Source organism: Erinaceus europaeus, chromosome 1 (genome assembly GCF_950295315.1).
Source record: "Erinaceus europaeus chromosome 1, mEriEur2.1, whole genome shotgun sequence".
NCBI classification, from domain to species: domain Eukaryota; kingdom Metazoa; phylum Chordata; class Mammalia; order Eulipotyphla; family Erinaceidae; genus Erinaceus; species Erinaceus europaeus.
Window position 1 is genome coordinate 96,734,208 of NC_080162.1, and position 13,078 is coordinate 96,747,285.

At 41.2% G+C, this 13,078-nt stretch overlaps 1 protein-coding gene and 1 non-coding gene across 4 annotated transcripts in view; one reads left to right on the plus strand and one right to left on the minus strand.

Annotated features, from left to right (window-relative positions):
- Positions 1-7,730: 7,730 nt before the first annotated feature.
- Positions 7,731-7,864, plus strand: LOC132542905 (small nucleolar RNA SNORA41). Its single transcript, XR_009553872.1, has one exon. It is a non-coding gene; the product is annotated as a small nucleolar RNA SNORA41 (small nucleolar RNA).
- Positions 7,865-7,871: 7 nt separating this feature from the next.
- Positions 7,872-13,078, minus strand: part of TMEM273 (transmembrane protein 273) — a 60,148-nt gene continuing 54,941 nt past the window's right edge. For 2 of the 3 annotated variants that reach the window (XM_060191434.1, XM_060191412.1), the window contains one exon: positions 7,872-8,238. In XM_060191434.1, coding sequence (XP_060047417.1) covers positions 8,213-8,238 — 26 coding nt within the window. In that variant the 3' untranslated portion in view covers positions 7,872-8,212. Of the gene's footprint in view, positions 8,239-12,230; positions 12,289-13,078 lie in introns of those variants that run through there. The other variant, XM_060191425.1, reaches the window with a different exon arrangement.

The window sequence follows — 13,078 nt, forward strand, 5'->3', positions numbered from 1 at the left end:
TTTGTTAATTAAAATATCAGTTTCAATTTTTATTTCTCTTTTTGATAAAACTAGAATCAAAAGATAGAAGCAAGATGTAAAAGAGTCCTTCTTATATAAAAATTAAACATGCCAGAGTTGTCAACAAAATTTGAAATTACCTACAAGTATAAATGGACATAAGAGGTCTGGAGACAATTACATCCAACTGGGATTAGTAGTGACTTCAGGAAAGGAGAGAAAGATTAGATGGAGCTGTGTAAAAATATGTTAATAAAGGGAGCTAGGCGTTAGTGCAGCAGGTTAATTGCAAGTGGCGCAAAGCAGAAGGACCAGCATAAGGATCCCATTTTGAGCCCCCAACTCCTCACCTGTAGGGGAGTCACTTCACAGGAGGTGAAACAAGTCTGCAGGTGTCTATCTTTCTCTCCTCCTCTCTGCCTTCCCCTCCTCTCTCCATTTCTCTCTGCTCTATCCAACAACGATGACATCAATAACAACAACAATAATAACTACAACAATAAAACAAGAGCAACAAAAGGGAAAAAATAAATATTAATATATACATATATTAATAAAATACCAGGTATACCAGTCTATCACTCAAAAGTCTATCACTCAAGAGTCTATTGATCTTCTTTTAATATGAAGATGACATTTTACCAGGGAGAGACTAGGTTCTTCTTCCTAAATTAGGGTGGACTTTGTAACTGGTCTAAGCACTAGAATGCAGAGGGGTGATGTTGTGACTGCAGAACTTAATTGGCTGGGGCTGGCTGGAGCATAATACAAACTTGCACAGACCCACAAGAGATTGTTGTTGGATTGAACTGATTTAAGCAGAGGCTGCTGGAAGTCTGGCCCATTTGGCCCCAGTTTCTTCTCCTGTTCACACAGACCCCATCTTGGCTTCTCAGAACACACCATGCTGGTCCCAACTGGAGTAACTGAATATGTATAACTGAGCTAGCCAGTAAACTCTTTTTTTTTGCCTCTAGGGTTATTGCTAGGGCTTGGTGCCTGCACCATGAATCCACTGCTCCTGGAGGCCTTTTTTTCCCCCTTTTGTTGCCCTTGTTGTGGTTATTATTATTGTTGTTGATGTTGTTCGTTGTTGGATAAGACAGAGAGAAATGGAGAGAGGAGGGGAAGACAGAGAGGGGGAGAGAAAGATAGACACCTGCAGACCTGCTCCACCGCCTGTGAAGTGACTCCCCTGCAGGTGGGGAGCTGGGGGCTCGAACTGGGATCCTTACACTTGTCCTTGTGCTTTGTGCCATGTGCGCTTAACCCACTGTGCTACTGCCGACCCCCACCAGTAAACTCTTAGTACTCTCTTCTATAGCCATGAAGAGTAACCTATACACTTGCTGATAACTGGTTATCTCCTGGGGCTGAACTTTTGATAACTAACTCTTGAACTTATGGGCCTAGCTTATTCTTTTTTTTTTCATTTTTTATTTTATTTATTTTTTATCATTTAAAATATTTATTTATTCCCTTTTGTTGCTCTTGTTGTTTTATTGTTGTAGTTATTATTGTTATTGATATTGATATCATCATTGTTGGATATGTCAGAGAGAAATGGAGAGAGGAGGGGAAGACAGGGGAAGAGAAAGATAGACACCTGCAGACCTGCTTCAGCGCCTGTGAAGCGACTCCCCTACAGGTGGGGAGCTAGGGACTCGAACAGGGATCCTTACGCTGGTCCTTGTGCTTTGCACAGTGTGCGCTTAACCTGCTGTGCTACCGTTGGACTTACTGGGCCTAGCTTATTCTTACCTGCCGGTAATTGCTTGTTTTGCTATACTTAAAATATATGGCTCGAACTATTGTACAACCCTAATAAAACTTTGATTGTTTTAACCTACTCCCAGCTGAGCCACAACCAGCTTCTTTAATTTTAATTACAACAGAGTAATACACAGATTTTCTGTGCTGGTTCAGAAAGACATTAAGACTTATTCCTGGTTCATTCTTTTTCTCTGTCTTTGTTTCCTTTTCTTTCCTTTGGACTCAGTCACCATGTTGCTGGCAAGTCAATGTCACACAGAAAGAACACATGGAAATGTTTCAACCAATCTCCCTAGCAAAGGTCCTGACCAACCTCCAGGTGTGTATGAGCAGCCTTCAAATGACCCCACCTTTGTGTCTTCATAGTTGTGGTTCCAGACATCTTACAGAAGAGACAAGTCATCCCCTCTGAAATAGGTCATTTGCCTTACCCTCAGAAAGTAAATTACATTGTTGTTTATTATTATTATTAAATAATATAAAAGTCATTTTACACATTAGGTTTTAGGGGTAATTTGTTGTATAGTCATAGCAACTCACTATAAGCCTGATTTCTCTTGTACTATTTGAACAGACTCTATGCTCATTGGCCAGCATTTGTACGACAATGTGTTGTCCTGGCCCAGTTAAATACTGTCATTTCTCTAGGATAACCTGAAGTATGACTCCAGCCACCATCCTTCTGAGAATCCCAAAATTCAGATAGAATGGTTCAGAATTTTAGCCTGTATCACACGGGGAAACTATTTGTTACCAACTATAGTAAATGCTAATTTACAACTGATTTCCCAAAGGCTATATTGGAGAAAACCATTTTCAGGGGATGGGGGGGGGAGGCAAGCCATGGTGCCCTCAGTTAAGCAAAAAGTACTTAGTACAAAGTATAAGGATCCCTCACCCCACCTACAGGGGGGAGCTTCATGAATGGTGGAGCAGGTCTGGAGTCTATCTCTCTCCTTTCACCACCTTCCTCTCCCCTCTCAATTTCCCTCTGTCCTATTTAATAAAATGGAAGAAAAAAAAATAGGTCAGGAGCAGTGGATTCATAGTGCTGGCACTGAACCCCAGTGATAAATTTGGAGGCCAAAGAGAGAGAGAGAGGGAGAGGAAGAGGGGGGGTGAGAGAGAGAGAGAGAGAGAACCATTTTCCAAAGTTACTTGGGTCAGCCCCATCCCCCATCCATAACCTACCTAAATTTTCCTCTAGACTTCAACAATGTCTCCATCCAGATAATTAACCTTTTATTTTAGAAGGCGGTTGAGGTTCAGAGGGTTTAGTGAGGCATGGGTGAAAGGGAGGAGATGGGGTACTTACATGAGGTGTGGGGGAGGCAAGGATGCTTGGTCAAGATACCCTAATACTATCCTGCATGAGCTGCTTGCCAAGGTGTATAGAAGCAGAACACCTTTTACAGCACATCCCCACCAAAGACACACAACCCTTCTTTATCTTCGTGTTATTTGGGGCCACTCTAGCTCACAGCAGGCCTTCTGTCCCCTCTCAATCTCTTGTTCCATGCAGATATTTAGCTAAGGACATCCATACAGACTTCTGCCCCATCCCAGGAGAAGGAGGAGAATGGATTGTCCTTTGCGTCTTCACCCGCACAGACTTCCAGCTGTTTTTCCAGTCTTGTCAAGAAACTCTTTGCTCCACTGCAGCAGCCAGAGGGTTAGTGTGCAAAACCCCAAAAGGACCAACACAGCACTTTCTGGTAACCCTGATTCCTGTCTAATTCATTTCATACATTGCATGTGAGACTGAAACCTCATCAAGAAAGCCTGGAGTCTTTTCCAGTTTCTACCCAACCCTGCCTTTTTTTTTTTTTTTTTTTTTCCTCAGCTGGGAAGAGGCTAACAGGAAACAAAGCAGCCACAGGCAGGGCAGGAAGCAGAGAAGCCAACTCTTGTTTCCCTTCCCTTCTGACTCCCTAGCTTGGCTTGTGCCATAATCTAGGCTACAAGGAGAATCATATCATTCATCCCGGAGCCCATGAGAGTCTAAAAATAGTCTGTTCACTTGGCCACAGAGACTGATGTTACCCAGGGCAGTGCATGGGCCCTGGTATTTCTGGGGCTGAGCCACTAGACAGTGTGTTTGAAGTGGGCAGTGCTCTGCATTCTGGAAAGAAGGCTCCCTTGAGGAAAGCACAGCTGCCCACTCCCAAAGGACTCCTATTATTAGACTCAACACCCAAAGGAAAGTCATGGTAACCTAGTGAAATTTAGGTTAGCAGCTGGAGTAGGGCTCTGCTCCCAGTGCAGACCAATCCCTGGGAATTATTAATGACTGTAGCTTTGTGATAAATGTGTAGAGAGAATGCCAGAAGACAGCTTGCACATTCAAGATTCTAGTAGGGATATGTTATCTTCTGAACTCATTTTCTGTTGCTTTCTTGTAACTATTTAAAAAGTAATGAGTCAATGGACCACAAAGGGCAACTCAGTCACAGAGAAATGTAATACTGAGAGTTCTTCCTTGGACTCCCCTAACTAAAGGAGAAGGGAATTTTGCTTTTGTTTTCCATAGGAAGATTTAATAACAGTCTTCTGCTCCTCCCTGGTTTGTTTGGAGCTGTCCTGGGGCTTTGAGTTTAACCTCAGGGTGCTCACACAAATAGCCTAGGACTTTGCTGTCATCAGGATGGAGGAAATGGGATGGATGTCCCTCAGCCAGGGTCCTGGGGCCTGTCAGTGGCTGGATTCCAGGCTCCAGAGTTCCAACCTGGACCTGAGCCAGCCTTCCTCATGCTCAGTATTGACCCCAGGGGACTGCTGATGTCCACTGTGATTGCTGGATACAAGTCGCTTTTTCCATCCCCCTGCCTGGGAAGGGTGACCTCAGCAGAGAAACAGGACATCCAGGCTGGATTCACTCACATGACTCAGGGCCTCCAGGACTCCAGAAGTTGGCAAGTCCCCTTGCTCGTTCTTAGAGAGCTACACTGAGAACTTCGGGGAATAGGGCTTCCTTCCTTCTATGTCCAAAGTGAACTGGCTACAGGCCACCCTAGACACAGCTCTTAAAGCCACTGGTTGCTAACTCATTCTGAATGGAACTTCTGGAAGCAAGCTTCCAACTTGGAGGGTGAGATCCCAGAACTCTCATAGATCAGCAACAATTTCTTAAGTTTCTAAGTGTGTCATGTTTACTCCAAGGCAACCATCAACTCAAATCCAAGAAATTTGCAACTCCCAGTATCTGGACAGATAACCAGAGCAGAACTGGAATGTACTATTTTTATCCTCATAATTAGAACCTATTGCAGATCCTTGTCCTTAGACTGGCTTCCTCCTATTCAACCCATCAGAAAAAGGCACTCTTTTGTGAGAAGGTACAGTTGCTTAATGGGTAGTAGGGGTGTCCCAGGGAATATAAGCCACTGGCTCTGACCCAGAACATCACTCAGAGCCATGTGGCTGATCTAAGACCCTCCAAAAAGTAGGGGTGAGGAGGGAGAATTCTGGGAAGGCTGGCTCAGGCTGCATAAAATTCCCACAAAAAAATTCCCAAGAAAGAAACCTGAAGCCAAGACTTGGGGGCCAAACATGAGACAGTTCACTCAGATTCATGGCTTTGCAGCTAGCTTAATCCCTGCAATGCAGAGAAATTGATGTTGATCCCCTTCCATATGGGAGAGTTGGGGTAGGGTGTAGATTTAGATAGGGAGCATAGCTTTCCATGTGTGAATCTTGCCCTTATCCAACCCCCCTTTGAAGGATGGAACATTCTCTACCATTGTTGATCCACATTGAAGGCAAGGTCCTATGGGGGCCCCCAGTGGAGTCCATTATGTTGTTCCTGATGGAGATGACCAGTGATAATGGAGAGAGGGATCTATTTGAGGTCTAGGCTCATTATGTTTGTGTGGGAATCCCAGGACTCTCCAACTAGGGCACCAGCTGATGGGGTGGCCTGATAGTGACTAAAGAGTCATCATTAAAGTATGCCAGTCTCTTGCCCTTATTCAACTTTTGTAGTCCTTATTTTGATAAGGTTAGCTTTGGAGTAACTGAGGGAAGTATAATAGGAAGTAGGTGAGGAGGGTATCTAGGTCTAAGTAGAAACTATATCATTAGGTACTTTAAGGTGACTTTTTAGGTCTTTCTACTTGCTTGCTTCATTTATTGATTCATTGCAAACTATTGTGTACTTTTGCTTTAATGTATATATATTTACCCTAATTATGGATACATGTGTATATCTGCCCTTTCTCATGGGACCTGGTCTATATCTAGGTTTTGAGGCTTTGTTAGGAAGTGGATCACCCGAAATGGAATTAAGAAGTCCTATGAGAAAGGAAATGTCTCACCCAAGTAATGATGCTGAAGGGTTGACATTCTATGCCTAACATCTCTGGATACATTCTGAAGTGAAGCATGCCTAGGTGGTACTCATTGCATTGAATAGGTTAGGATCAACAGATGCAATATCAGTTGGTATGAATTCAGAGAATCATGCTGAAAAGTGAGCCCCACCCCAGAGGTTCCAGGATTGAGGGAAATTTGGGCTTTACAGAGGAAGTAGGAGATTCCTGCTATCTTAGGATTTATAAGGCAATAGGGAGGGGGGCAGATAGCATAATGGTTATGCAAAGAGATTCTCATGCCTGAGGCTCCAAAGTCCCAGGTTCATCCCCACACCACAATAAGCCAAAGCTATGCAGTGCTCTGGTGTTTCTCTCTGTTGTCTTTCTCTCTCTGCATCTCTCTCAAAAATAAAATAAATAAAATACTTTTAAAAAGAGCAATTGATAGTTACTGCTGTAATAAAATTATTTGACAATTGGGTTAACTTTGAAAATCCTATTGTTAGTGTTTGCTGTATCATACACGACCTCACCATAATTTGTCCTTGATGTCAGATATGTGTGTGTGTGTACATATATATCTGTATTTTTTAAAATTTTTAATCTTTATTTATTGGATGTAGACTGCCAGAAATCGAGAGGGAAATGGGTGATAGAAAGGAAGAGAGGCAGAGAGACACCTGCATCCCTGCTTCACCACTTGCAAACCTTTCCCCCTGCAGGTGGGGACCAGGGGTTCAAACCTGGTTCTTTGTGCGTTGTAATGTGTACTCAACCAGGTGCGCCACCACCTAGCCTCAATATATCTGTATTTTATAAAGTAATGCTACTGGTTGCTTTTGCTCTCCTGGTCTAAGCTTTTAGGAGGGTCAACATTTCAAAGACTCCACCTATGGTCTGTACATTGAAAAAGTTGAGACATTCAATCAATTTTTCCCCTCTCATAGTAATTAAATAGTGACTTATATGGCTACAAGTTAATAGGAGTGTACATAAACACCATTTCCACCACCAAAAGATGGTCCCACCCCATCACCCCCATCCCCACCCTCAGTGAAGCTGAGCATCCACCCTCACCTTCTACCCAGAGATTTTTACTTTGGTGCCCTAATTCAAACTCAGTCAGATCCTGCTTTGAGTTTCCCTTTCTGTTCTTCTTTCTCAACTTCTGTTTATGAGTGGGATCATCCCATACTCATCTTTGTCTTTCTGACTTAGCTCACTTAACATAATTCCTTCTAGTTCCATCCAAGATGGGTCAGAGAAGGTGGGTTCATTGTTCTTAATAGCTGCATAGTATTCCATTGTGTATCTATACCACAGCTTTCTCAGCCACTCATCTGTTTTTGGGCACCTGGGTTGCTTCCAGGTTTTAGCTATGATGAATTTTGCTGCTATGAATATAGGAGTACACATATTTTTTGGTTGGGTATTATGGAATCCTTGGGGTATATCCCTAGCAGAGGAATTACTGGGTCATATGGAAGGTCCATGTCTAGCCTTCTGAGAGTTCTCCAGACTGCTCTCCACAGAGGTTGGACCAATTTACATTCCCACCAGCAGTGCAGAAGTATTCCTTTGTCCCCACAACCCCTGAGAGAATGGCATACATCCAAACTTTTTTCTTAACATCAAAAAAAGTTTTTTTTCCTTACAGCTACTGTTCTGCAGCTATCCTTATAGTAGCAGTTGTGGCATTCTTCTGTGGAAAATAAATTTACACAATTGAAATAGTTCTTTCTTAGCAAAACAGAAAGTAGACATGTGTGTGACAAGGTGTGTTGTAGTTTTTTTAAAATTTATTTATAAAATGGAAATATTGGCTAGACCATAGGATAAGAGGGGTAAAATTCCACAAAATTCCCACCACCAGAACTCCATAGCCTATCCCCTTCTTTGAAAGCATTCCTATTCTTTGTCCCTCTGGGAGTATGGGCCCAGGATCATTATGGGGTGCAGAAGGTGGAAGGTCTGGCTTCTGTAATTGCTTCTCCACTGAATCTGGGCATTGTCAGGTCGATCCATACTCCCAGTCTGTCTCTCTCTTTATCTATTGGGTCAGGGGTCTGGGAAAATGGGGCTCCAATACACATTGGTGAGGTCATCTGCCCAGGGAAGTCAGGTTGGCATCATGGTTGCACCTGGAACTTGATGGCTGAAAAAGAGTTAAGATATAAAGAACAAATTGTTAAATAGTCAGGAACCTAAAGACAAGAATATTGCAGATGAGATTTGTGGTCTCCATTTTGAAAAAATTTAGTAGCTCTATTTTAGGTATATTCCAAGGGGCCCATGACTTTACTAGTTTTTGCCTGAGCCTGACATCTAGTATGCAGGCGAACCCAAGGTATTGTCTGGGGAGATGGTGTCATAGTTGGAAAAGGAACTAGAAAGCTGGATCATGAAAGAAAGTATCTCCCAAATATGTGAAAAGTATATAAATACCATTAACTGAAAATCCCAAAGATTTTATCTGGGGCCTATATTCAGTGCAGGAGCCTGTGTAACCTCTGCATCCCTGTAGATCTGAGCTCACATTCTGTGGTCATAGCTAAGAACATTCTAGGCTGCACTAATTTCAGGACCCATCTTCCTTGAGTGGCAGAGTATTTTTGCCCAACCTCCCTTCAAAGAATGGGGCTGTCCCTAACATTATTGATGCAGGTGTGTTGTAGTTTTATGTGCCTAACAAGATAATCCATTCAGAGTAAACTTATTTGCTAAATGTCTTGAATTTGAATAAAGAAAAGCCTATTTGAATAATGCTATTTCTTGTATATTTTCAATTTTTTTTTCTTTCAGATTTTTCATTACTGTCTAACAGAAAGAAAACACTTGTATCTACCTTTCCTAATTCTGTTAAGTTTAATAGTTTTTCATGTGAATTCTTCAGAGGTTTATTTTTTCTATGTAAGATAATGCCTTCTGTAAATATATTTTTACTTCTTTTTCAATTTGAATACTTTTATTTTTCTCCTGTTTCCTAATTACTCTGGCATGAACTTCAGTACCATAACGAACTAAAGCAGTGAAAGCCAGAATCCTTGTCTTGTCCTTATCTTAGGAAATCTTTCACACTTTTTTCAGTGAATAATTTGCTAACTGTCGAGTTTTATACTTGTGTGCCATGTTTTATGTACACAAAATTCTCCTCCAACCCTTGCTTAGTGATTTCATCATGAAAGGATGTTGGATTTTTGTCTAAGGCTTTTTGTGGATCAACTGAGATGATTATATAGGATTGTGCCCTCTTCAGTCTGTTCATATATTATATCTGAATTCTCAGATCAATGCCACTTGACTTTCTCTGGTGGGGAAGCCTGGGCCAAAGGAACTCTTGTTCCAAGATCCACATGTTCAGGTGGATGAACTGGGAGGAGCTCATGGCCAGTAGACATAGCTCTGGAGAAGCAGGTCAGAGCCAGATTGCAGCATGTTCACAGTGCACAAGAAATAGCCAGCAAGTGTTCAGAGCAGTGCACCTTGGCCTGACTACTTGTTATGTGAGTCAGTCACCAGCAGGGACACTATGGTCGCCCATTCCCCAGGAGAAAGAACCCGACTGAATCACTTCCTGAGGGAAGAGCAGACAGCAGACCTTAGATCTACCCTGGCTTTCAGAAATGCAACAAGTCTGGTAAAGATGAGAGAGGAGCATGTACTGATTATTTACAAGTGAAACCCCCATAGGCATCTGTATATCAGTTAAATATTTATTTGAAGCTTTAAAATGACTCTGTAAAACCTGAATTTAACTCAGTAAATATGTTTAGATTTTTACTAGGTGCAATCCATAAAACTTTACTTACATAACACAGATTCACAGTGGTACATTACAATGAAATGTCACTATTATACATACCCTCCCCAAATAATCTATCTGCTTAAGTGAGAGGGATGAATGGCTTATTTTGAACCACTATGTATATAAGTTCCAGTTGGCTTATTGCGTAACTGCAGGCTAATACTAATACGATATGGAGGAGTCACACTATTGGTCGGATGCATCACAGCAAATGCTTTCGATTATCACAACGTCAAAGTGAGATCATTATAAAGCTCAAATGGCAGCAGCTGAAAACTGATTTTGTAAGAGCTCACTGATGAAGATACAGAAAGCAAGTGTGCTTCCCCACAAATTGCTGGATTGCTTTCTGCATTGAGACACATGCATTGGGAAAGTTGGCTGCACTGGCATGAAAGCCGCATGGCCTAGCTGGACCCTCAGAGTTCATCCTTGCAAAAACTAGTGCTAGGCTATTTTAATATAGAAATGCTAAGTATTTTGACCAAATTAATTCAGACTGACAGTATGCAACCCTCAGTGCCCACGTAAAAACTGTAGCCAGTGAACTTCATTATGTCCCCATACAGAAGGGAAAATGGTGTGGATTTGTAATGACTTCATGGATTAGGTGGAGACTGACTGGCATGCTGAATACTAATTAGTGAAAGCCAATTGTTAAATTTTTCAGAAACTTCCAGCAAGCTGGTTATTAAATACAATCACTATCAAAATTATAAAATTGCATAATTAAATTATACTAATAAAAAATCAATAAATGCTTAAAAGTCCCTCAATCCCTAATTATTTTCTCATGTTGTAGACACATTAACAGCTTGTGAGTTTTTTTTTTTTTCCAGCATGGTGGGGGGCGGGCAACCAGTGCTATCCCTGTGGCTCAGTGCCTATATGACAACTCCACTGCTCCCAGTGACCTTTTTATTCCTTTCTTTTTTTTCTGATAGAGACAGAAAGAGAGAGAGAGAGAGAGAGAGAGAAACTTACAGCACAGCTTCATTTCTGATGAGACATTCCCTAAAGGTGGGGGCTGGGAACTTGAAACAATGTTCTTGAGCATAATATGTGCATGTTACTGGGTGTGTCACCACCTGGTTCCAGGAGAAGGTATACTATGGTAACTGGTAAAAGATTAAGTCTATTATTATTATTATTATTATTATTATATTATTATTATTATTGTCTATTCCCACGTCAGGCAGGGAGACATTTCAAAAATATTTATCATCACACTACCGAAGGGTCTCTTCAGTCTATTAGGCAGAGCCCACAGTTCTAGTTATGAAGACAAACATGTTAGGCAACTTTCCCCCCAAGTACTCTGTCAAAAAGTTTCCACACTACAGATGGTTTCTTAACCATTCAGAGAAGTTCTTAATGTCCTCTCACCTGCCTGCAAGTCATGACTTGGAAAGGGCAGCCCTACTCCCAGAGGGATAAAAAGTAGGAAAGTGGAGGGGATGGGATACAGAGTTCTGGTGGTGGGAATTGTGTGGAGTTGTACCCCTCTTATCTTATGGTTTTTGTCAGTGTTTTCCTTTTTATAAATAAAAAATTTTAAAAAAAAAAGAAAAAAAGAAAGGGCAGCCCATTGATCCCTCTAGGATTCCTCATAGCAACTTAGGAAGTGGGCAAAGGGGTTCTGTTTCTATTTGAAAGACAAAGAACACTGAGTCCCAGAGTCATTTAGGATGTTCTCCAGGTTCATACAGTCTATGGGGTGGGAACCTAACTATACTAGCTGAAAGAGATTGATAGGTTCCATTTGTTCAGGGGAAAAATAAATAAGCACGAGGTCTAAAGCTGATATATACTCTGATGGAAAAAAAATGGAAACAAAATGTCTGGTAATATACATCACCAACTTTCAACCCAGGGTACCATCTGTATAGCCAGTCTAACTTCCAGAAACTTATTCTCGGGAAATTTAAGTGTGTACAAGATTTCAACAGCATGTTTTCGATGCCGTGCTATTTATACACATAAACTCAGGAGAAATCAAGTAAGAAAGTTTGGTCATTTCAGCTTCACCAGGTAACATGGTGGAAATACAAATTTAAACTCCAGTACAGTCCTTCCAGCATATCTATGTTTAAATAAGGCCTTGGGTGATTGCTTCCAATGATTTTAAGAGTTTGAAAATAAGGTGTGCAACAACTAAACAATGGAATACAATGTAGTTCATGAATAACAGTGGAAAATTGTGTTCACAAAATAGCAAGTAAAAACATGCACTGTATTATTCCAGTTAAATAAAATCTAGGACACTTGATCCTTGAATAACATGGAGGTTGGGGTGTCAACCACGACAAGTTCACTTAAAACTTACATTTGGACATCTCTATTCATAGATTCTGCAGCCAAGGACTCAGTCAGCTAATCAACATCCACTGTTTGTTAAATCTGTGAATATGAAATCCTTGAGTAGGAAAAAATACGCATGTAACTGGACCTATGTAGTTCAAATCTATGCTATTTAAGCTGTACCATGTTGTTTGTGTTTACATATCCATACAGACATACACACATGCCAAAATATGAAAATGTATCTTTATGTGGAAAAAAGTATCTCTAATCCCCTTATTTTAAATTTCTAATTCTTGTATCATAAGTATATAAGAAAATGAGCAATAAATTGAAAGAGCAAGAGAGTTCACCTACACAGCCTGTCTACTTTGCCATGCATGCAACTCAGGTTCAAGCCTGGCCTCTACCACTCTGGAAGAAATTTTAATGCTGTAATATAGTTACTTTTTTTTTATTCATTTATTTTCCCTTTTTATTGCCCTTGTTGTTTTTCATTGTTGTTGTAGTTATTACTGTTGTTGTTGATGTTTTCTTTGTTAGATAGGACAGAGAGAAATGGAGAGAGGAGGGGAAGACAGAGAGGGGGAGAGAAAGAGAGACACCTGCAGACCTGCTTCACCGTGTGTGAAGCGACTCCCCTGAAGGTGGGGAGCTGGGGGCTTGAACGGGGATCCTTATGTCAGTCCTTGCACTTCGCACTACTTAACGCTTAATCCACTGAGCTACTGCGTGACTCCCATATCTTTACTTTTTACACTTTGTCTATTTTTCTTTTAAAAAAATGTTTATTATTTATTGATTGATTGATTGATTGACAGAGGCAGAAAGATAGCAGGAGAGAGAGACCTGCAGCACTCCTTTGCCACTTATGAAGTTTCCCCTCTAA